Source organism: Eulemur rufifrons, chromosome 7 (genome assembly GCF_041146395.1).
Source record: "Eulemur rufifrons isolate Redbay chromosome 7, OSU_ERuf_1, whole genome shotgun sequence".
Classification (NCBI taxonomy): domain Eukaryota; kingdom Metazoa; phylum Chordata; class Mammalia; order Primates; family Lemuridae; genus Eulemur; species Eulemur rufifrons.
Window position 1 is genome coordinate 14,725,959 of NC_090989.1, and position 22,800 is coordinate 14,748,758.

At 38.6% G+C, this 22,800-nt stretch overlaps 1 protein-coding gene across 10 annotated transcripts in view; it reads left to right on the top strand.

The window, feature by feature from the left end:
- Positions 1–22,800, top strand: part of GRIK1 (glutamate ionotropic receptor kainate type subunit 1) — a 376,197-nt gene that overhangs the window by 212,289 nt on the left and 141,108 nt on the right. For 6 of the 10 annotated variants that reach the window (XM_069472388.1, XM_069472390.1, XM_069472389.1 and 3 more), the window contains exons 2-3: positions 13,666–13,833; positions 17,194–17,451. The exons of 1 other annotated variant lie outside the window; for it this stretch is intronic. In XM_069472388.1, the coding sequence (XP_069328489.1) occupies positions 13,666–13,833; positions 17,194–17,451 (426 nt within the window). The remainder of the gene's footprint in view (positions 1–13,665; positions 13,834–17,193; positions 17,452–22,800) is intronic. 3 more of the 10 variants (XM_069472396.1, XM_069472395.1, XM_069472394.1) reach the window with 1 other exon arrangement.

Here is a 22,800-nt window from a genome sequence, read left to right on the forward strand (position 1 = left end):
ATAACTAAGGAAAAAGTTTAACATTTTATCAAAGAATTATTTATAGAAGCATTCAGAGCTACATAGTTTTACTGACGAATTCTTTTAAGCTTAAAGGAATTTCTACATTTATTTTATTTTTTTAGAGACCATGTTTCACTCTGTCACACAGGCTGGAGTACAATGACCAGATCATAGCTTGCTGCAACCTCAAACTCCTGGGCTCAAGCAACAATTAAACCTCAGCCTCCCAAGTAGTTACAACTACAGGTGCACGCCACCACATCCAGTTAATTATTTTTTTTTGCAGTTTCTTAAATTATTTTATTTCAAAATATTAAGGGGGTACAAATGTTTTTTTTGTTTGTTTGTTTGTTTGTTTTTTAATTCAGCTCATTATGGGGGTACAAAAGTTCAGGTTATATATATTGCCCATGCCTCCCCATCCCTCCAAGTCTGAGCTTCAAGTGTGTCCATTCCCTAGACAGTGTACATCGCACTCATCATGTAGGTGTGCACCCATCCCCTCCCCCCCCACCCCCGTCAGAACTTCAAGCGTGTCCATTCCCCAGGCAGTGCGCACCGCACTCATCAAGTAGGTATACACCCATCCCTTCTCCCCAGCCCCCACCTCTGCCCGATACCCAGTTGGTGTTATTCCCAAATGTGCACTCAGGGAAACCAGTTTGCTGGTGAGTACATGTGGTGCTTATTTTTCCATTCTTGGGATACTTCACTTAATTTTATTTTTATTAGAAATGGTGTCTTGCTATGTTGCCCAGGCTAATCTTGAACTTCTGGCCTCAAGTGGTCCTCCCACCTCAGCCTCCCAAAGTGCAAGGATTATAAGCATAAGCCACAACACCTGGTCATGAATTTTTTCAGGACATAGAAATCTTTAAAAAGTTATCCTTGGCCAGGTGTGGTGGCTCATGCCTGTAATCCTAGCACTCTGGGAGGCTGAGGTGGGAGGATGGCTTAGGGTTAGGAGTTCAAGACCAGCCTCAGCGAGAGTGAGACCCCATCTCTACTAAATATAGAAAGAAATTAGCCCAATAACTAAAAATAAAAAAAAAAAATTAGTCGGGTGTGATGGTGCATGCCTGTAGACCCAGCTGCTCAGGCGGCTGAGGCAGGAGGATTTTTTAAGCCCAGGAGTCTGAGGTTGCTGTGAGCTAGGCTGATGCCAAGGCACTCTAACCCGGGCAACAGAGTGAGACTCTGTCTCAAAAAAAAAAAAAAATTATCCTTTATATTTTATAAAGCTTAGATAACTCTAATCACAAAACTAACAAGACTAATACACACACACGAAAACTTATATACCAATCTCATGGATTAGTAAATGCAAAATGCTACATCAAATACCAGCAAATCAAATTCATCACCATATTCAAAGAAAAACCTTCAATGATCAAATTTAACTTCTCTCCCAGAATTAACTCATTGAAAGGGCAAACTGAACTCTAAAAAAAATGTTTAATAAAATTTAATGCATACTGTTTGATGTATAAATATAAATAACGTTTATTTTAATTTTAATTTCTTAAATTAATAATATAACAACTATTTCAATCCAGTCTCCAAATCATATGTAATGGTTTAATAGTGGAGGCATTTCAATTTAAATTAGGAATGAAAGAAGGAGACCTACGCTTTCTGTAACAAACTGATCTAAAACCATTATAGATTCTGGGGGAGGCTGCAATTCAATTGAGCATTTCTACGCAGTGTGTGCAAGTATGAACCGCTCAGTCCTTGCTTCTGCAGGTCCATTTAGCATTACATAACAAAGGCCTAAGGTGTTTATACCTTATTACTTAATGCATTTCAAGGCATTTTACTTTCTCCAAGTGAAATCACGGAAAGCACCTAATATCAATCATAATAGGATTTATAACAGTAAAGAAGTGAACACAACTTACCCAAAAATGTGGGGTGGATTAAGTAAACCATGTTATATCCAGACAATAAAATATTAGGCAACCATTAAAAACATGAGTTGCTTTCAGGGAGAGATGCCTGTGGGTTAGTGATATGTAGAAATCACAGGAGAAAATAAGATATATCATCTTAACTATTTCAAAGAAAATTCAGCTATGTGTAGGAAAAGAACAGAGGGAAATTCACCAAACTGTTAATAATGATTGTTTCATAGTGGTATGGTCGTATCTTGTTGCTTTTCCCTCTTTCTTTCAACTTTTTACTCAATTTACATGTGTATGTGTGTTTTTAAAATAAAATTATTTAGAATAAAGAATATTTGCACAAACATCAGAGAGTGGTGTCCATTATGGGAATTCATAAAGGGCATCATATTTTAACATATATGTAAATGAGCAGTGAAATGGACTTTCAGATTTCAGTGCTTTTAAAATAAATGGTGTATATTCCAAAAGTTCCTATTTGCAACATTCTGAACACAGATTCCTCTGTGACATGATGTTTAACTGTGCTTTATTTTTGATCAACTTGTAGCTTTCCTGAATATGTGTATTAGTTAAGCTTATCTCTTTTCATCTGGGACCTAACTATTTTACAAAGAGATTTTCTCTGAGAAATAACTTCCACGGCACTTATTCATTATTCATGTCAATGCAAATTCTCAGTTTATTTTATAGCGTTGGCTATTAGAATGTAACTGTGAGCAATTTAGGAGAGTATCCTCAACTGAAATACCTTCTGGACTCTGGGGTAACTTGAACAGTAATAAATACAGAGTTTTAATAAGAGACTTTAAAAGAAGGGTGTCATGGTAAATGTTTACATCTGAGATTCTGCAACATTCTCAGATGTTCTAAAACACTACTGTTACCTAGTATATCATTTTGCATATTTTTAAAATCAATGAATGAAAAAAATGTATTTAAAAGATTTTGTTTTAGTTATCAAATACTGGAATACTTAGAAATATACAAAGATGTTTAAAAAGCCAAATGGAAAATATCAAGAAAGAAAAATTGAAAGATAATATAGCAAAGGACTTTATATTTTTCAATATTTTTCATTAAATACCAAGGGTGTGCACCCTGCCTGCAACATATCTTTGAGATACAATTGGTTAAAAGATGCTCTTTTTCATAGAGCTACAGACCATATTCATGTTTAGGCTCTTTTTATTAATAAGAAAAGGAGGCAAAAATTGATGGTATAAATCTTATATTCATTAAATTAGACAAAATGTCATGTCATAATTAGAGTGTTTATATTTCTGATCAAGAACCTAATGTCTAACTTTTCATTAAAATGAACACAAGAACAATATTTAAGAATACAAATTATTTTAGTCAGTCCCAAAGATGGCAACTCTCTGCATCCAATTTTTCAGAATGTGTTTCTTAGGATGTGGAAACAACCCAAGTGCCTGTCAATTCATAAGTGGATTAATAAAATTTGGTATATGTATACAATGGAATATTACTCATTTATAAGAAATGATGGTGATCTAGCATCTCTTATACTTTCCTGGATTGAGCTTGAGCCCATCCTTCAACATGAGGTATCAAAAGAATGGAAGAATAGGCTCTAGATGTACTCGCCATCAAATTGGCACTAACTGATCAACACTATGGTGCTCACACAGTAGTAATATTCTTCAGGGATTGGGGGGTTGGGGCTGGGTAAATTCATAACTAATGGATGCGGTAAGCATGGTGGGGGGAAAAGTCTCACCTCAAATCATGGTTTGGGTGCGGCAAAGTCATAACATGTAACCAAAATGTTTGTACCCCCACAATATCCTGAAATAACTAACTAAATAAATAAAAATGTGTTTCTCAGGACAACAATCCTACTGCATGTCACAGTTACAAGGAAAACTGTCCTATAATAAAATGAATTTGAGGAACACTGAGTTAAACAGAGTCAAATTGCTTTCTTTGCTGCAGGACCTCTGAGAAACTTTTATATGTGATTGTGTAGTGTAAATTTCCAAGAAGGATGATACCAAGTGGTACTTCCCAAATATATTTGACCACTAAACTCTCTGAATACAGCATCTCATGGGCGACATCTATGCACACGCACAGGTAGATACTGCTCTGTTGGAGCTATGAGTTTCCATTTGTTCTGGCTTCAGACATAGTTCTCATCTTCAACAGCAGTATTTCCTTCTCAGCAAGAAAAAAATTCAGCTTTAGAAATAGCAGAAACTGAGGGAAAGAAAACTAGAAAATCGGGATGAAACACCTAACATGGCTTCCCTGAAACTACAGGTTGTGAACTTGTCATATTTCATTCCTTTAATTAATAAGTAGATAAATGAAATTGTGAGCCCCTTAGCATGAATATGTCTCATTTAAATGAGATGTTAAAAGCAAAAACTGAAACTTCTCTCAAGAGATGTTAAAGCAATCACAGACTTCTATAAGAATAAAAGTTTGGCATGAATTCTTTGGCACTATTTTTTCTTGCCTGAAATCTGCAGTTTAGTAGAAGATGAGCCATTCCTCCACGACATTGAGGTCCTGGCAGCCTGATGAAAGCAAGTATTCAGAGATCAGAGCTTTGGCCGGGCAGGTATGATGGCTCACACCTGTAATCCTAGCACTCTGGGAGGCCAAGGAGGGCGGATTGCTTGAGCCTAGGAATTTGCTGTGAACTAGACTGACTCCCTGGCACTCTAGCCCAGGCAACAGAGTGAGACTAGAAACTATCTAAAAAAAAAAAAAAAAAAAAAAAGAGGTCAGAGCTTCGTTCGAAAGTACCTGGGGACAATGGCCATAATAGTTGGGAGAAAGTGAACCATCACTGTTACAAAGGCAGTAATGGAAAAAGTCAGGGAGTCTCACTACAGACCTTGACAACCACTCTTCTTCTTTCCTGCCTCTCACAGTCTTCTTTGTCTTCACAGAGCAAACTACTTTGTGGGGCATAGTATTAAGGCACAAGAAAGAGAATCAATTCAATTGAAGGACTATTTACTGGGGACGATGTACTTTGTCCAAATCACTGCATTTAGTTCTGAAGGAGAGGGCACATTTCTATAAACACTGTCCCTACCCTCAAAGAATAGACAGGCTCTAGGCTTAAGGTTTTATGCCAAAATAAATTCCCCCAAATATGCAGTAGATTTTATGTTACCAAAAGAGATGGAGAGTTCTCCTGTGGCTGGAGGACTTTGGAAAGATTCTCTGTAGGAGAGACAACAGTGGGCTTCTTGCTTTGTTGAGGAAATAATTGACTGCTGTACATAATATCCTTTTCTGTAACCTACCACTAGTAGTGCAACCTATCCCAGCAGACTGGTAGCTCTGCTGAGGGCAGAACAAAGTGTTTTTCATCTTTGTGTCCTCTGCTAGCATAGTTCTAGACATTACTAGATGGCCAATGATGTTTCATGAATCAAATTGATTGTTAAATAACACTGGAATAACTGTAACTCTGGCATTGTATTTTTTAAAATGTGCAACTCAAATTTATTAAGAAAAATTACTGGTAGTATCTGCTAAACTCTCCATAGCCCATAACCTTCTCCTTACTGGCTACCTTCTGAAGCACATCAGTAATTCCTTGCTCCATAGACATGTTTTGTTTCCCTTTGAAGGACATTCCTACTGAATTCATTTACATGTCTTTGAGGCATCAAGGAGAGAGCTTGGATGTGGTTACCGTTTCAGGGGTGACATCAAACCTCATTCTCCCTCTTCAAAGGACACCAATATCTGAAGACACCTGTAGCAGATTGGGTCACACGACTGCCTTATTGAGGCTGTCTTTGTCATTACCCACAGCTCTGTCCTTGGCCAGGACTTTTTGAAAGGCAAAAATCCAGGCACCTCCTGTCCATTCACTTTCTGTCAGGTCAGGGAACTCCTGCTTCCCATCCAGACTCATCCAGCATGAGATCTTCACAAAGGCTGTGAAGGTCTCCAAAAGTAAAACAAGAAGAGGGAGGCTGACTGAGGAAGAGAACATTTATCTAAGGGAATCCTAGAATTTAAATGTGTAGCCTTGAAATTAAAGGTGCAGTAAATACAGGCCTGTAGTAAATTGCTTATGATGTAATAAACTAGAATTATGGATGTGGCAATAAAGAGAGGCAATAGAATATTGTATATTTAAGGAGCAGCTATCAGCAAAGGAATAGATCAAATTGCCATCTTGTTTTCTGTTGATAGCTGCTGGAATGGTTTTTATTCCACAGGAATGCAAAACAGGAGCCAACACCACTAAAGCTCTCCACGTCTTGATTGTCAGCTAATGGTTTTACCCTTTCCTCCTGGGTGACCTCACAATTTGTCATCATGAGCACACAACAGTTAATTAAGGAAATAAGCAAAGTTGATTAGAATATATGCAGTAATATCTTGGCCCTATCATATTCAGAATAAAATAGGAAAATGTAATAAACAAAAGAACCAACGGTATTTGCAAAATCATATTAGGTAAAAATTGTTATGTGAAGTACTGAATAAAATAACACTTTACAAAGAGGAAAGAAATACAGTAATTAAAAGTGGCCAGTATTGAAACTTTAAGACAACTGAGATACTGTGCTAGTTTTCTGTGGCTACCATCACAAGTTACCACAAACTCGGTGGCATAAAGCAACACAAATTTATTCTCTCACAGTTCTAGAGGCCAGAAGTCTGAAATAAAAGGTTTGGCAGGTCCTGCTTCCTCTGAGGGCTCCAGGGGAAATTCAGTCCCTTGCTTCCTCCAGCTTCTAGTGGCTCCAGCAATTCCTGGACTTGGGGCTGCCTCACTCCAATCTCTGTCTCTTGCAATCTACACTTACTCCTGGGTGATGTCCAGTCTCATGACTTTAAATGCCACCTCTATGGTGAGGACTCCTAAATTTCTATGTCTAGGCCCAGTGTCACCCACAAAGTCCAGATCGGCATATCTGACTTCACAGTTGGCCCCTCCACTTGAATTTCTATTGGCCATCACAAAATAATCAGGCCCCAAATCAAGCACCCTCTGTACCATTCCTCATCTTGGTCAGTGGCAATTCCAGGCCCCAGCCCTGGTGTCATCCTTTACTCTCTTCCTCTCACTCATGGTTCATCAGCAAATCCTTCCAGATTCACCTTCAGATTTTTTTCTAGAATTCAACCACTTTTTCGCTACACACCAGCACCACTAATCTGTACCAAACCACCATCTTCTCTCGCTCAGATTATGAAATAGCCTCTTCTTGCAGTGGTCTGTTATTGCAAAAGCTTCCAGGGCAGATCTCCCTGTGCTTTGTTCTCACTCCTCTTCTCCTTTCAGTCCGTTCTTAATACAGAAGACAGCGTGATTCTCTTGAAATAGGTCATATCATTTCACCACTCTGCTCAAAGCCCGGCAGTGGCTTCCAGTCTCACCCAGAATAAAACCCATGGTCCTAATGTGGCCCTAGAGGTCCTCTACAATCAGCTCCAGTCCATCCCCATCACTTCTCTGAGCTCATCTTCTGTCAGGCCCAGCCTGGCTCACCCAACCTCAGCCTCATTGTTTCTCAAGAATAACACTAGGCAGCTCCAACCCTAGATATTTTGTTTCCTCTGGCTGCAACACTCTTCTCCAAATATCTTCAGAGCAGTTTCCTCTCTTCCTTCAGGTTTTTACTCAAATGTTGTCCTCCCAGGGACGACCTCCCCAGCCTCTTGCCCTGACATGTCAATGCCCTTCTTCCTGTTCATGATCAGTTCCCTTTCTAGAATAAAAGCTCCAAACTTCAGATTTTTGTCTCTTCTGTTCACTGGTGCATCCCCAGTGCCTTGTACAGTACCTGACTCACAGCAGGCTGGGCATTTTATAAATAAGTGAACACGTGAGTGAATGAACCATTGAATGAATGCATGAGTTCTTCCATGGAATCATGAACATGACATATGTAACCATGAGTTGAAGTTGGAAAAAAACCCAAACGAAATATAGGTGGGGTATAATTCTATTGCATTTCTGAAATGCTTATTGTTGGAATATATTCATTATTACAAGGTAAGTCAAGTCAGAACAATATATTCCTTTACCAGGATGAAGATTAAATGTCATTATTTTCCTTTGTTTGTATGTGTGTGTTTTCATCATTAAATGAGATGGATTCCCTGGCACAATGGAACATTGCTTTTCTTAACTTCCTTTTGGAAGGAAGAGGGCAATTATCATACTTCCACTCATCACCCAGCACAGGCCCCATCTAGACAGAGCTGAGAGGGAACCAGTAGGCAACAGAATTGCTTCTCTGTGAGGTGAATGCCCATAACCTGGCCCTCAATTTCCACCATGGAACACCGACTTAGAGACAACTCCTTCTTCCATGGAAACAGTGATTAGAAAACAGGTCAGGAAGCAGGAGATTAAATATCCTTGGAATCTAAAATCATAAATAAATAAATCAGTGGGACCTAGGGTCTGAGTCCTTTTCACATACAGATTGCTCAGCCCCATTCCTGAACATTATGGATTATAATGATGTACATGTGGTGTGGGGTTTAGGAAAAGTTTTTAAAGCATTGCTTTGGGTTTATCTTAGGTATATTCACAAAGAGCACAGAATTTAGGGTTAGCATTCTCTAAGTGCTACCTCTTGCCTACAATGATTATGTTGTTGACCCAACAGTTGCAAGATTTGTGATTACAAATGATTCCCCTGTAAGTCTAGATAGAAATATGCAATGCACTCCAAAAGCCCTTACATGACCAATCCTCATACCACCCACCATCTCCCCTTGAGATGCTACAACCTGCTACATGTACAGGATGTTGCCAGCCATGGCTTCCATCTGTGTCCATGTGCCAACTACCTGTGTCCGAGCTTAGCCTCACTGGTGCAGGACCCAACCCAGAGAAAGAAACACTGCACTGGTAATGTAACTCTGCCAACTAAACTGAGACTTAGAGTGAGTTCCTCTCTGCTTATCTAAAACTATTGTGCCATCAATTCAGAATCTTGTTAGAAGATAACGTTACTTGCATAGATGTTATTTCCATTAAAAGTGTCCATTTACAATTTCAAAGCTATTGGGGTAAAAAAGAAAAAATAAAAAGATGAATGTATTAGTCTGCTAGGGCTGCCATAATAAAATACCACAGACTAGGTGGTTTAAACAACATAGATTTATTTCCTCACTCTTCTAGAAGCTGGAAGTCCAAAATCAAGGTGCCAGCAGGTTTGGTTTCTCCTGAGGCCTCTCTCCATGGCCTCACGTGGTCTTTCCTCTGTGGGTGCACACCCCTCATGTACCTCTGTGTCCAAATGCCCTATTCTTATAAGGACACAGGTCAGATTGGATTGGGGCCCACTATAGCAGCCTCATTTTAAACTAATACTGCTTTAAAAGCCTTATTTACAAATACAGTCACATTCCGCAGAACCAGGGACTGAGCCTACAACATTTAAGTTTGAGGGGGTGCACAACTCAGCCCATAACAATGACTCACAAAACAAAGTTACTTTTGAGTTTAACTACCCCAGAGTATAGGCACACATCTTACTGTGTCGTACCCTTTGTTTAGTGACTGTGTGGCTCCGTTTCTCAGGTGAAGGAACACGGAGCATAAAGGACAGATCCTTTTAGCATTAGCCTTATTTATACCATCTGCCCTTCTCAGCAAAGTACAGTGGGAAAAATCGAGACAAGAAACCCACAGGCCCTCGTAAGTAAAGTCTAAATGGCCTAAGTGTGCACCTTTATTAAGGAAAAAAGCATTTTTCAGAACTCATATTTATTTTTGTGTTTACAAGAAATATGATTTTATTTTTATCATTTTAGATGGCACAAATATTCACATAGGAAGTCAGAGTGCGATTCAAAAAAAAAAAAAAAAAACACGACAATTTCTTCCACTTTCTGACCATTTGCTTGGACAATGGTGGGTGAGGTGGGGAAGAGGCTGCGGAGGTGTATATTAAGGATGCTCTTTGACCTTTGTCGAGCTCCCTAATGGTGACCAGGCAGAGGTATAGCCCAACCATTGCCAGTCTAAAAGGACTGGTGTGTGATTTATACTCATTCAACCTGATCCACAACGTAGAAAAGATAAAACATAGTTTAACAATACTTATGCTTCAGGTGCACAAGGTGTGACTGTAAGTGACGAAGAGAACATGGAAACCCAAGGCCTGCAGATTTTGAGGTTTCTCACCCTCCTGTGTTGCATCCATCATGTTCTCCTTCTCAAGAGTTACAGTAGAAAGAAAAAGCTGGTTCTTCATCCTGAACTCTCAAAGTCTTGACTTCTTCCCTCACCCACTACCCTGGCTTGGGAAATTTAGAAAAAAATAAAGGAAGGGAGCAGCTTTTCCTCTGTTCTTTCAGCCTAAGCTAGTTTTTTTTTAGTTTTAGGATTATTTCCTAATCCTTCCGTGGCCCACTGCATTTTTAGGAGTAGAAGTCATGCTCAGCTCAGCTCAAATGGGAGGGGAGACGGGGGTTGGGGGGAAGAAAGACAGAGAGGTGCACTGACCTCAGGGGAAGGAGGGAAAGGGGGTGGGCGAGGATGTGCAAGAACAGAGCAGGAAGAAGGACAGAGGGATGAGCAAGGTAGGGATCCCTCCTCTTGAACCAGTGGGTCCCTGGCATCCAAATGGCTGAAGCCAGAAGTCAGAAGTTCATTACATGGAGACACCCAAAGGTTTAAAATGTCTCATTAACAATCCATACTCACAAATCTCAAAAAAGGAAAAAGAAAGAGAAAATAAAAGGAGAGGGAAAAGAGAAAGAAAGATACAGAGGAATGAATGAATGAATGAAGCGTGCACGTGTCCCTAGGTACGTGTCTCTTTTCTCCTCTTATCAAAGACTCCACATGTCAGTTCTGTCAAATCTGAAGCTACAGGGAGGATGAGGAGGGAGGAAGTGGCCAATCCTTAAACAGCTGGCCGACATGTAAAGTATTGGTCTGGCTCCTATCCATAAATGACTCCTGTTTCTATTAGGTCTCACTGTCGTGGTACTTCTCCAGCTTTGTATACACCTCACATCTCTATAGGTTTTTGATACTTATCGGCAACTTTCTCTAAGAGAGAAGGAGAGTGTGGAGGGGTGTGGAGATAATGACGCCGTTTGTAATGTCTGTGTGATGAAGGAATGAAAGAAAATTGCTCCCAAAATGACAACATAGAGTTCACCTACACACTACCTAAGCACATGATAAAAACACTTATAATTCTCTTAAACCCAGGTACATTCAGCATCATGTAAGAGACAGCTTTATACCCAAGGAACAATTTTGAGGACAGCAGGCAATTCTACAGTTGGTGCCCACTCCTCTTTTTAGGTCCACTCTGCATGTGTAATAATACTAAGTTATTTCTGGGGGATGATTGAGTTTCCAAGGCACTTTGCATTATAGGCTTTACAGAGCAATCCTCCAAGGTGAGCAAGGAAGCATTATTAGCCCACATTTAGAGATGAAGAACAATATAAATAACAAAGTGAAAACCTATGTATTGTTTGGAAAATCCGACATCTGAGTTTGCCACAGACAAGGCTTTGTGTCTTTGAATAAGCTGGGTAAAATGTGTAATCTCCCTGTCCACTTTTTCAGTTATAAAAACAGGCAAAATGCCTCCTACTTTGAACATTATAAGGTGTAAATATATGTAAAAGAGCTATTTCATAATAACTTTCTTTCTTATGCCTAAAAATCCTTCTCAAAGAGGAAGTAGGTTAAACAAGGTTCAAAATTCAGAACTTCTGCTTCTTATTTAGATAGATGTCTGTTCCCTCCAACCGCCTACACTATACAGATTAACGATGCTCATATCCAAGACAATGATTGACTTTTTCCCTAAATAGTTGCAGCCTGCAGGTCTTAAGATGCCTTGGTCTCCATAAAAATGGTGGCTCTGAGCAAGACATTGTCTCTCTACATGAGGGCTCTCCCTGTGTGGATGGGGAGATAGACAAGGCAACAAATAATTACTAATAATTACAGTGGAAGCCCTAACATTTAACAGCCTTCTGTGTGGATCACCTGGACCGAGGCAGTAAGCCTACCCTGTATCTGTTTGCTCATGACCAGATGTCTATTATGTGAGCTTACCTCCTCACTGTTGAGTATCCACTAACAATTCTGAAAGAAATTAAAAATCTACCCCAAAAGAAAAATATAAATTCACTTGAAGAACAACAGTTTTCCTAGCATTTATTTCAGAATAAATATACAATATTGATCCTTAGGCCAGGGTTAACATGAGCACACAACATTGTCATATAGTTTTCAACTATGTTTTCTCAGAACACTGGGAAATGATCTATACGTGAATACCTCAGATCATCAGTTTAGAACAGCCAGAAATATTTGCAAAAGGAACCAAAATAGTTCTGTATAACCTTTCTTAGCTTTCACAATCTGACACTGGAGTTGGTTATTTAATAGAGAAAGTCAGTTTAGCAGGAAAATTATAGATATGCATTTGATTATTATTCTTTCAAAGTAGGATCAAGGTAATTTCTGTGAATTAAAGTCTGTCCCTTTCTAACAAAGAATGTATGTAAATGATACCCATGATGCTTCCTTTGATTTTCATTTTTCCTTTTATATTCCTCTTTTCTTTTTTTTTTTTTTTTCCTGAGTGGAGAGAGAACTTAAAGCACTTTCAAATCAATCTAGCATAGATAAGTTTGGGAGAAAAGAAAAACCCTACAACTGACTTTTGGTAAGGAATCGCTCACAGGTGCGAGTAGATAAATAGCAGCTTGCAAGTTACAAGCATTCTGCATTCCATAGGCATCAGTTAATACGTATTTTCAAGGGAAATGAGGAATATTGGTCAATTAAGGACTAAATTAAGAGGAGACCAGTTGAGAGAGCTTCTACTATATCCCCAACGTCTACTGATAATTCCAGGACGTCTCCCCAAAAACATTAAGAATGTATAGTTAACAATACTTACATTGCCTCTATCAAAGATCAATGTCTCAAGCAAAATCAGAGCTGAATTCTCTGATGAGGCCGTAAGCACTAATATTTTGTACTGTTGCTTGTAGTGAAATCCTCATGTTTAAGATATCTGAGCCTCAGTCCTGTATACTTGCTCAGTGGAGGAACATTTTTTTCTCCAAAAATAGGATGCAAGTTTGCTTTGGGTAGGCCCAAACAGTTTCTTAAAAGAAAAAAGAAAGAAAGAATAGAATAGAAAGAAAAGAGTTCTTTGAATCTTCCCGTGCACTTTAGAAAGTATTAGAATATGACCCTAGAATTCTGAGCCACATAAAGCATAAAAAAAAGATGTTTTTACTCTAAAAAAATCTATGAGTACGTATGTCCCGTTTTGACCATACTCTACTCTCTGCATGATCCCTTTAGAGTTCAGAATGTCTGCTTCTGAACAGAAAGATCTTCGTTCTGAAGAAGGATGGTCCTACCAGGATATAACTTAAATTATGTTTAGGTCAAGCACAGTAAGATTCTTGTCCAGCCCACAGAAAATCGCTCTTTACCATATTATTGGTTATACTTTCATGCTACTAAGGATTTGGTATAATACCTTTGCCATCAGAGAGATATTATACAGTACAACATTGGATTTAAAATCTTAAGCATACATATGCAGTTAGACCTCTTTATTTGCATGTGACACATGCTGATAAACTTAACTTTTAGCACTGGTTTGGGATTTGTTCCAAATATCACTCCACTTGTCATTTTGGATCTTTTGTTTGTATAGTTTACATTCCTCTTTTTTTAAAATTATGTGTGAATCATGTGACTAATGCTTCTCATACATCTCTTTTGCTTCTGCAGGAGGGATTTTTGAAACTGTGGAAAATGAACCTGTTAATGTTGAAGAATTAGCTTTCAAGTTTGCAGTCACCAGCATTAACAGAAACCGAACCCTGATGCCTAACATCACATTAACCTACGACATCCAGAGAATTAACCTTTTTGATAGTTTTGAAGCCTCACGGAGAGGTAAGTATTTTCCCACTTTTAAGAGCTCTTCTGTGTGATATTTCTGCTCTATGAGTCACCTTCTTTCCACTACCTGCCCTTTTTCAAAGTGGACACCTTTGTGCAAACGGGTCGTAGGAAATCTCGGTCTTTGATGTCACCGATCAATGCAATCTGAACTAACCTAATAGATGCCGCCGAGCACTGTTTTCTGGGCCTTTCTGATTAGCTTACCCTTCAATGCCCTCCACTCTATGATTAACCGGTTCAGCTGCGAATGGAAAATGTCAGGCTTGATCTGTTTTTCCTTCCTGAAGCTGAGATACCACCATGAAATTGTGCAGTGCAGTCAAATAAAACACTGTGGAAGGTCACATCCAGCGAGCATGTGGAAAAGCCCAGGACACACATAACTCACACCCTGAATTTTAACAGGTTGTAAACTACTGGGTTTACCTAGCATCTTCTCGACTTTTTTTTTTTTTTTTTTTTAAACCCTTTCCACAAAATCATAGAAATATGAGGATTAAACCTGTGAGAACAACGTCTGCATTTGATTCTCTTTTTCTTCTAATTAGAGGACAAATGCCTAAAAAGCAATCTAATTTATAAGGAGGGTGCAAGTTTTCTCTTACAGAAAGATTCATTTGGAATCATGGGGCCTGTTTGGACATCCCCAGACACTTTTAGAATGACTCTTTGAGATAAGATCACATTCCATATACATGATGGTTGGCCCCTAAGGAGGAGCTGTCTAGTCACTAGGTAAAAGTGTTTGTGCGGAAACAAAGGCTACTCATAATCCCAGAATAGGAGGGATTCTTTTCCTCATGGAGGAATTCCTTATTATTAATAAAAACACACAAATAAATGGAATGCAATGAACACCATGTTCATGCTTATTTCCATGTAACTAAATACTGGTTGCTTCCACATAAAATTAACCTAATTAGATCATAGGATGTGTCTGCCTAATACACTTGTCTGCGAGAATTCTAGTGTTCTTTACAAACAGCATATAAAACTTCTTTCCTTAGGAGCACAGATAAAAAAAATAATGTAATAATCTTTTAAAATAATATATATATGGCAAGACCTTAGTATAAGATTATTTTCTTTTTCAAGATGGCTAGAGTTAGAGATACTATATAGGTCAAAGTTGTCTGTGAACAAATAATAAAATCTTTTATTTATACAACATTTTAAAGTTATGAGGTATTTTCACATAAATTATTCCTATAATGTAGAAATAAATCTCTCTCTTTCTCTCTCTCTCTCTCTGTCTCTCTCTCTCACACACACACAAAGACACAAACACATTGTTGAGTAAATACTGTAGAAAACCAACCACATTTAGCTATGAAACTCCAACCCACATAAAAATTGAAAGCTTTCTTGTGATCTGACGTACCTGCCATACTTGTAAATTAAACACCCCCAAAGCTACTTAAAACTGGTAATTTGCTGGCAAACAAATATCAAAAGGATCGATTTTCTGTAAAGTAGTATTTGCATCCCAGAGCTAAATATTAGCAAGAATCTCAATCCATTGCTCATGGCGGATGAAAGAACAATTCACCTACTCTCACGTTCTTATTTATCTGGCTAAATAACGAAAACATATCCAGAATAAAGGTGCAGAAGGCAATGACAATTTGCACTTGCAGCACCTAATGCAGAAAACAATACATCTTCATAGTTGATGTAGTCATTCAGTACTAAGGAGAACAGTATCAGAAAGTTTTCCTTGTAAATGACTATGAACAGTTGCTATCCCTTAGATATCTACAACATGTCTATGGAAATTTTGTCAGCTATTCTTTCTGAATCAAGTCAGACACTTTTACAGAGCCATATAGTTTTTCTAGTTATTTTATTTGTAGAATGACATTATTATAAAAATCACAATTTCATGTATATATTTAGCTATTGTTTAATTCTGATATTCAATTATTTTCTCTTGGAAGTTCTAAATTCCTTTAAAACAGAAATAAAATATAAATGTGAAAATGTGTTTAAACTTATGTTAATACTTAATGTCTACCAGCATAAGATTAATAGGCACTATTTTATGTGAAGGAACTGCCCCAACCTTTCTGGAAGAGAATTTGGTTAATTATGTATCAAATAACTTAAAAATAGCAATACCCTTTAATTATAGCTGCTAAATCAACCTCTGGAAATCTACTCTAAGAAGTTAACCTAAGATGCAGAGAAAAATATAAGAACTAAGATAAGTACTATAAGATTACTTGCAGTAGTCCCAAATTAGGAGCAGTTTACATGTTTAATATTATAGGAATGGTGAAACAAATGATGAGAAACCCATGGAATGGTCTCTTCTACAGACACTAAAAATATACTTTCAAAGAATTAGTAATGACTTGGGGGAAAGGCATACTATAATGTTAAATGAAGAAAACAATGTATCAAAATGTTTTTATATACTGATTCTAATTTTTCAAAGTATTAATAGATATTATCCCAAGACAATGGGACTAATGATAGGGCCTTTTCTTCTTCCTTATATTTTGAGTATTCTAAGTTCTCTCAATGAGTGTATATATGCTCCTAAAATGAGAAAAATAAATTTATGTTATAAATAAATTTTTAAGTATATATTGACTTGCTTTCATTAGGCTACGAGTTGGCTAATACTGGGGTAGAAAGAGGCTTGACCTAGAGCAGGGGCCCCTGAGCTCTGACTGATCTCTGCCACTGCAAAGTGGCTCTGACTTGCTTTCCTGTCTATGAAATGATGGGTTGGACCAAACGTCTTCTAAGATCCCTTTAAGCTATGCCAGTCCATTATTCCATAATTAATTATGTATCAGCACTGCTTACGAACATTCAGGTATTTCAAAAACCTGACTCCTCTTTGAGTTTTGGAAAGACAGGAGCTAAAGTACTTTGCAGTCACCCAGAGGATCTTTCTTCTGAATTCTGTAACCACATTAATATCTTCATTGCCACCTTGTCATGTGACAGAACTTAAATAATATGACGTTTCATTTGACAAATGGCCTGTTGGTTAGCTAGTTGTGCTCCCAGGTGATACCATACTGAGCAAGGCATTTAGACTCCATCTGATTAAAGGTAACAAAGTGAGACCAGCAACTCGTTTTTATTTGCACGAGTTGGCCCTGTGATGTATTGCTAATCAGATCTACATTTCCATCTATCAGTACCTTAGTATCTCAAGAACATTGGAAGTGGGACCAAGCATCTTTCCTCCAGGTACAGATGGGGAGTGTAGGGGATTTTCCAATGGTTAATCAAAGAGATGAATCAAGAAAGAAAAAATTAAATTCATAGAACTCTCTCTTTCTCTCCCCCTTGCCCTGCCTTCTCTCTCCATCCCCTCCTTGCTCTGGACATCAGCGTGTGACCAGCTGGCTCTAGGTGTGGCTGCTCTTTTCGGCCCTTCCCACAGCTCCTCTGTCAGTGCTGTGCAGTCCATCTGCAACGCTCTAGAAGTTCCGCACATACAGACCCGCTGGAAGCACCCCTCGGTGGACAACAAAGACTTATTTTACATCAACCTTTACCCAGATTACACAGCTATCAGCAGGGCAATCCTGGACCTGGTCCTCTATTACAACTGGAAGACAGTGACCGTGGTGTATGAAGACAGCACAGGTATGGGACTCAGCAAGACCTCACCTGGTCACGTCTGCTCTGAACAAAGCGAATCCGAGTGTTCAACGGGCATTAAACTCATTACATGCAGTGTATGAAAATGCTCTCTCATATAAAGTTGAGTAGTCTAAAGTAATTTAGGAATGCCATGTGTATCTAATTCACATTTATTTTGAGTTGTTGATCCTTTTTAATGATTCTTTTATTGTCCAACTTAGGGGGATTTGTTAAAAGAGAGACTACTTTATGGATATATGTTGTAATCCAATCAGAATATCAAAGATGTAACTTCATTTTTTCCAACTCTATTAAGAATGTGCCCACAATTGAAAATGACCATGGAATACAATTCTAACTTGATAAGTAGCTAAGTAAATGTCTAGAAAATTCCTAAAGTGGATTAACAAAGAGGAATTCAGGCAGGGGTTGTACCCATAAAGTACAACCTCAATAGTTGGACCATTTCATGGGAAAGGGGCTATGAACCCCTGGCGATGAGTTTTTAACAAAGCTTGCCTTGCTCCACCTGTCTGGTTCAGGGTGCAGGGTAGAAATGTGGCTGCCTTGTGCCTGGCACTTTGTCTGGGCCTCCCCCATTTGAAGTTCCTTTAACTGGCACCTTTCCCTCTGCCTTCTACTTACATTTCAGGATTTGTTAGAGTTCAGGCCCCTTTTATTTAATTTCAAGTCAGCCAGTGACTCTCCATTGTTCACAAAATAAAATTCAAATCCTTCTAACTCAAAGCTCTTCACCATCCATCCATCTTCATCTTTATTAACTTTATTAGCACCCCTCCACTGCCTACACTCTCATACGAGCTGTGATGAAGAGTCCGTCGTTTCTTAAATCCCCCCAAATTCTTCCTGACTCCTCTTTTTTGAGGCTGGCCTGTCACTTTGGATGATCCTCTGCACAATCCTGACGGTGGACTGCCCCATTCTTCACGGCCACACTCAAACGTGGCCTCCTCCTTTAAGCTCCCTGAAACAGGCAGAGGATTCACTAGCACTTTGGAAGCAGAAGCATTCCACCACACTTTCTATTTCTCCTATCTGTTCACGTGTCTGTGACACTGGGAACTTCTAAGCACTGAAATATTGTCTCATTATGTTTATAATCTGCTATCCGAGTAATTACTTAGTAATTCCATGTGGAAGAAATAACACTATTGACAGTCTGAAATTTTTTCTCCCAGAATTGAAATTAGCTTCTTTCTTTGATTACACATTTGGTAATAGGACTAATAAAATGACCAGTAAAAATTAGTAGAGTGAGGCACTTTCAAACTTTGTCATACTATTTCATTTTTCACTGTCCCTTTCACCAAGCACCAGCACTTTCTATTCCCCGGAGGATTAATACTGCACCTCCTATGGTTCCATTTTATACTGTCAGATAAAAGTGACTAGTATGGTTGGAAATATGCATTTACATATTTTCTTATGTCTCATCTCATTTTAGAAAGAAGTGAAGGTGGTAGGTGATTGAGTATATAATTTATAAATATATTCAAAAAAGTCTTACTAAGAAGGATAAGCCATAGGCAGTCATATTTTTAGAGCTTCACCTGCTTGCTGTGAAGGAACAAAACATTATCAAACAAACTCCACAAGCATGTTTAAGGAGCCTTGAGGTAGAATATTGTATTGTAAATATAAGTGTAGTTAGATCTTGCATGTTGCCTATCATCGTAAAATAGAAATTTTTGTGAACTACTAAAAGCACACTATTTCTCATTATTGTCCTCCCTAGTATACTCTCTCACTGTTTCTACCGTCACCAGCAAAGCAGGACCATCTAAAAGAAAAACAAATCAATGAATAATATTGAAACTTCTGGATTTAATTTAAGAAATGGTTCAACTAAAGATGTGGGCCTTACGGATTTCAAATTGTGTTTAGACAAAATATAATTAGTAAGTAGGTAACAGAAAAGTTGATATCCTAACCACCCTCTGACATCAGGTGAGCCACACGTCTGTGATGGCCATTTACAAAGCAGACAAATCAAACTATCATCTTCTACCAGAAGCTCAAATGTCCTTGTCATCCCTGTTAAATTCACCCGAGCTCAGTGAGTACTTGTTGAAAATAGAAATCCAAAATGATTGTGTGTGTCGTCCATTAAGTCAGAGACGATTCATCTTAAAATGATTTTGCCCACAAAGACATTAAAAATGTAAATGAATAATCAATTGAGCCATTAAATTGGAACCCAGAGAGTAAACAGGTCAACTGGGATCAATAAGAGGAGACGTCTTGTGACTTTGCATGGGTTTAATACTGCTTGACTCAGGGCTCTTGGCTGCAGTAATTACCACACCATAAAAAGAAGGAAACTTAGTAAACCTGAAAGAAAAGAAAGGACTTAGGTGTGCCCAGCACCCACCCCCACATCAGAATTAAGTACCCATTAAAGAGCACTTTATTGGGATTTGTTTAGGAGTTTGTTAAATAGCCTGAAGCCAGCACAGATGTCGTGGGACCAAATGGCCCATTACTCCCATAGAAGTCAACGGGAGCAGTGTGCACCTCTCTAAGGACAAAATTCAATTCGCTAAATACTGGCAGGCAGAATTCTGTCCTCCAGAAGTTAAAATGTAGAAAGACTCTAGAGAACTCTTAGGAGGAGTAAAGTTTCATCTGGCCTTATCTCTTTACTCTCTCTCTTTCCATTAGTCACCGACCTGTCTCTGATTCCCATACTTGGAGGTGACCCTAGGCAATGAGAAATTGCTGCCCATGGGACATTCCTGCTGCTTCATTAGACCCTTGGTGAAGGTCTGGCTTCTGTCCTTTCACACACATCAAAGAGAGCCAAGAAGCTGAACACCAGATGCGGTGTGGGGTACATTCAGCAGTGTCTGCGTTCTCAAGGCCAATCTCAGCAAAATGTAGCCACAGCCATTTCTGGGCTTGTTTTCTATAAAGAGCCAAATAGTATACGGCTCAGTCTTTGAGGCCACATGGTCTTGGTCACAAACTTCACTCTGCCGAAAGAACAAGAAAGTAGTCACAGATGTTAGGTAAATGAAGGGGCCTGGTGTGTTCCAATAAAACCTCATTTACAAAAACATATGCTGGGCCAGATTTGGCCCTGGCATAAAGCCTTAAAAAGAAAAGAAAAGAAAACTTAGCTAAGAGCTAAAATTATAACTTTGCACACATGTGAAGCGGGTTCAGTTCATACTCCACTCCTTTGTTTGGGTATCTGGATTCTCACGCTTTTCTCCCCTCCTCACCTGGCTTTCCTGGCTTCCTCATCAAATAATGTTAGTCCTTTGTCCCATTATTTCTTGGCTCTGCCAGGTGACATCCTGGCTCATCTGAGAAACAGAGGTGTTGTGGGGGCAATGCCTTTCCTCGCCCATCATAAGGGTCATAGCTGGCACTCCTATAACAAAAGACAGGTTAGTACGAGAAAATCAAAACAATTTTATTTAATCCACGTTTTACATGACACGAGAGTCTTCAGAAATGAAGATCCAAAGACTCAGGGAAAACTGTCTATTTTTTATGCTTTGGTTTGATGAAGAAAGAACAGGCATGTAGAAACTGGATTGGACAAAAAGCATATGATCTAATGGTAACAGACTGAGGGGGGAAACCAGCAAGGCCTGTCTGTTCAGATTGTTGGCCTCTCTGTGTGGTGTTCTTTTCTCCAGGGTATGGGGCATGACTTCTCAGAATGAGGGTCTTCAAGAGAGAAGAGAGAAGATGGAGAGTGACCTTTCTAGGTTTTATGGCTTGCTTCGGGAGAGGGGAGCTCTAGTTTCCATGAATCAATTCAGGGGATTTAAAAGAGGGGGAGAAGGTCAGAAAGACCTTAGTTCAAAGTACTCAGCATGCCTATGTTCAGTATTTTGGGGTATCCAGTTATGACCCCAAACAGTGGTAATAAGTAATAATGACTTAAAATGTTGCCACTTCCTTCAAACTGATCACAGCATATTTTAAGATTGACTCTCTTAAAAGGTGATGAAAGCATTGAACATTGCATGCCTGGAGGGTGGGATTTCAAAGTGTTTGGTTATACTCGGTTAGGCAATTACCTCCACAGTCAGCATAGAGAGCCGATCCAAATGAGCAAGTGCTAATCCAAACTTCATTGGCAAAATATGAAAAAAAAATACACCTCTTCTGTCAAGCTCTAATTTTGTAAATAACTAAGAAAAACCCACTTTATAGCTTTGCCTGTCTCTCTTTTCCACTCCATTTAACTTGTCCTTAACCAAATTCTCCCAAAGTTCATGTTCAGTTGGTTCATGTGATATTTTTTGATACTGGGGAAAAGATCAAAGATAGCACATACCTGCATACCCTTTTTTTTCCCCTTTTTATTTTTTTAATATATATTTTTTAATTTCAGAATATTACAGGGGTACAAATGTTTAGGTTACATATATTGCCTTTGCCTGGCCCGAGTCAGAGCTATAAGCATGTCCATTCCCCAGACGGTGCACACTGCACCCATTAGGTGTGACTATATCCACACCCTCCCAAAACAACAAATGTTGGCATGGATTCAGAGAGATAGGAGCACTTGTACACTGCTGGTGGGACTGCAAGCTAGTACAACCTCTGTGCAAAGTAACATGGAAATACCTCAAAGAGCTAAACGTAGACCAGACCTTCATACTCTTTACTATGATCTAAATGGCTTTATTCCCAATGTGTTTTTTAGAAGTTTCATTTTTCTATAGTTACAAAAAGAAGACTGTTTTCTTTAGAAAATGTTAAGATGAAGAAAAGTGTAAGAGTAAGTAAAAGTGTAAATAAACACATCCAGGAAAACCATCACAGCTAAAATCTTGGTGTATATTCTTCTGGACATTAGACAGGCAGACAGGCAGACAAGCAGATAGATAGATGGTAGATAAATGACAGAGAGATAGATAGATGATAGGTAGGTGATAGATCATATAGATAGATAATAGATGGATAGATGATAGATAATAGATAGATAGATGGTTTCCCTTATTTTATTAACATTTACTGTTAGACATTATTCTGAGCACTGGGGAGAAACCACACACAAAAATATTTCTCCCTCATGGAACACACTATCTATTTATCTAATAAACAAAGCATAGAAGTAAATATTTAGTATAATAGATGGTAATACATGTTATGAAGAAAAATGAAGCAGCAAATGGCATTTGGGAATCTGGGGGTGGGGATAGGGTTTGCAATTTTAAGTAAGGATACCAGGGAAGTCCTCACTAGAAAATGACAGTTGAGTAGAAATTTAAAGAGGATAATGGTAAAACCATGTAGATACCTGGGGGAAAGCATTTCAGACATCAGGCAGAGGGAACAGCCAGTGTGAAGGCCCTGAGGCAAAATAAC